Genomic DNA, 2106 nt, shown 5'->3' on the forward strand with positions numbered 1-2106 from the left:
ATAGGCTTGTGCTACTTACACTATCAAATCTAAAAGTAATCCAAAACTCATTTCAGCAAAAATGGACTCATTTAACTAATGAAATAAAGCTCTTCAATTAGGAAATCAAGAAGGTGAAAAAGAAAGTTTCAGTAGTTTTAAGTAACCATCGGCAGGGTTTTAACAACCCTTCTGAGCGTTATTTAAAACTCTTTACTGGTACTGGATTAAATTTATCGAAGCGGACAATAACAACGGAGGAGTATACTAAAACTGATCCTTAAGTTGTATTACATCCTTTGTTCACTTTATTTCAAAAAAGGGCTACTAAAAATTGCTGTAAATTCGGAAGTCACAGTTCTGTAAACCTGATGTAAAAATGGATAAGCGCCAAAAAATTCGAATCATTTTTTCTGTGCTGAGTGCCATTCTTTTACCTAATATTTACCTATGGTTTATAAGTTTTGGAGTAGGTGTTCATTTCCATAACGTATATCCTGGTCTGTGTAAATCTATCCCTGGTGTTCTATGCGGTTCTGAGAAGATTTCTGTTACCTCTGATGGGCTTGCTTTTATCACTAGTGGAATACAAGGCATAACAAATTGTAATCCTCTTTATCTACAAGGTCGTATTTATTTGTTTGATTTTAACAACCCATACAAAAATATTACAGAGCTTTATTTGAAGAGTAACAGCTTAAAACCAAGCACTTTTAGTCCGCATGGAATGGATCTATTTGAAGATTTGAAAAACAATGTAGTTAAGGTTTTTGTTGTTAACCATGGCAATCATACTGAAACAATTGAAGTGTTTCTTTTTAGGCGTGAAGATCCGTCATATTTGGATCATGTAGAAACTATAACAGATGAGAAGTTTTTGTGTCTTAATGATATCTCTGTAATAAATGAAAATTTGTTTTATGTTACTAATTATCTGAAATACTGTCATTTGAATTACCTAGCTTCATTATTTATTGAAGCTGCTTTAAAATTAAACACTGCTAATATAGTTTACTATAATAAAGGACAGACCTCATTTGTGGTGGATGGGTACTCAAATCTAAATGGTATAGCTATGAATAAAGATTTCTCTACAGTTTTTGTAGCCTCATCTGGAAATAGAAGTTTATCTATTTTTAAGCGTGATCAAGAAACAGGGAAACTTAGTTTTTACAATACTATTGATCTTGTTTACTGTCCAGACAATGTACATGTTGATCACCACACTGGTTCCTTATATGTTGCTGTATTGAAAAAACCTCTACATTTCCTTTTTGGATTGAAAAACTTAACTCATGGTACTGCTACTGGACTTAAAATTGTCCCGAATTTAAATCAATGGGAAAATGCAGATGTAACTGAAATTTTTCATGATAATGGTGAACTTATTCAAAGTGCAAGTATGTTTGTTCATTACAAAGGCCACTATTTGGTTGGATCTGTATATAACAGTTTAGTTTATTGCAGTTAATTCTTAAACTAATAATATGTAACAAACAAGTGTATGAGCAGTATTTATAAATCTTTTATAATAATGAGTGGTGTACATAAAATATTTTTTATGTACTAATCTTATGTACTTACTTTTTTCACATTTGTATTCATTTACTGGAATTCATCTTATGCTGGTATTGTATGCTTTACATGATGTAATGAACTATTAATGTTAACAGTGTAAATTTATATCTTTTAAATCAACACCACATTTCCTAGGCAATAATTTCTGCAAATGAATAAGTACCTAGAGATCTTTCATGAAAAGCAATAAAATTGCCATTCAAAAATTCTTTAGTCAACTGCAAAATTTTGTTTTAAACAATTTTGTAATTATATCTGGTACTCTTTATCTATTTCTTTTTGTAATTTTCTTATGGATTGTTTTTTGTATTAAATTGTATATATTTTTGACTTTGTTCAAGTTGTTTTTGAATTAAATCTCTGAGTAAAAATGAACTTAACAAGTAATTTTTATTCCTGTTTATAAGTTGAGCTTAATAAAAGTTATATTAATTGCTTTTTATTAGTTATTATTTATTTCTTATCAAAATTACTTCTTATCTATTTCTTATCAAAGTTACTTCTTATTATTTATTTCTTATCAAAATTACTTCTTATTATTAATTTCTT

The 2106-nt window shown here is 28.9% G+C and overlaps 1 protein-coding gene across 1 annotated transcript; it reads left to right on the forward strand.

Moving 5' to 3' along the window:
- The first annotated feature begins 150 nt into the window (after window positions 1-150).
- On the forward strand, window positions 151-1928 carry LOC145191174 (serum paraoxonase/arylesterase 1-like). Its single transcript, XM_080068174.2, has one exon. It carries the CDS (start codon window positions 359-361, stop codon window positions 1448-1450), a length of 1092 nt encoding a protein of 363 aa, XP_079924300.2. The 5' UTR covers window positions 151-358; the 3' UTR covers window positions 1451-1928.
- Window positions 1929-2106: the final 178 nt, after the last annotated feature.

This window comes from Hydra viridissima, unplaced genomic scaffold (genome assembly GCF_058129835.1).
Source record: "Hydra viridissima isolate aposymbiotic clone 2 unplaced genomic scaffold, HvirCarnegie_v1 scaffold_11, whole genome shotgun sequence".
Lineage (NCBI taxonomy): Eukaryota > Metazoa > Cnidaria > Hydrozoa > Anthoathecata > Hydridae > Hydra > Hydra viridissima.

Excerpts from the sequence above, each read along its gene's own strand:
- LOC145191174 (XM_080068174.2), top strand. The coding sequence starts at position 359 with ATGGATAAGCGCCAAAAAATTCGAATCATTTTTTCTGTGCTGAGTGCC.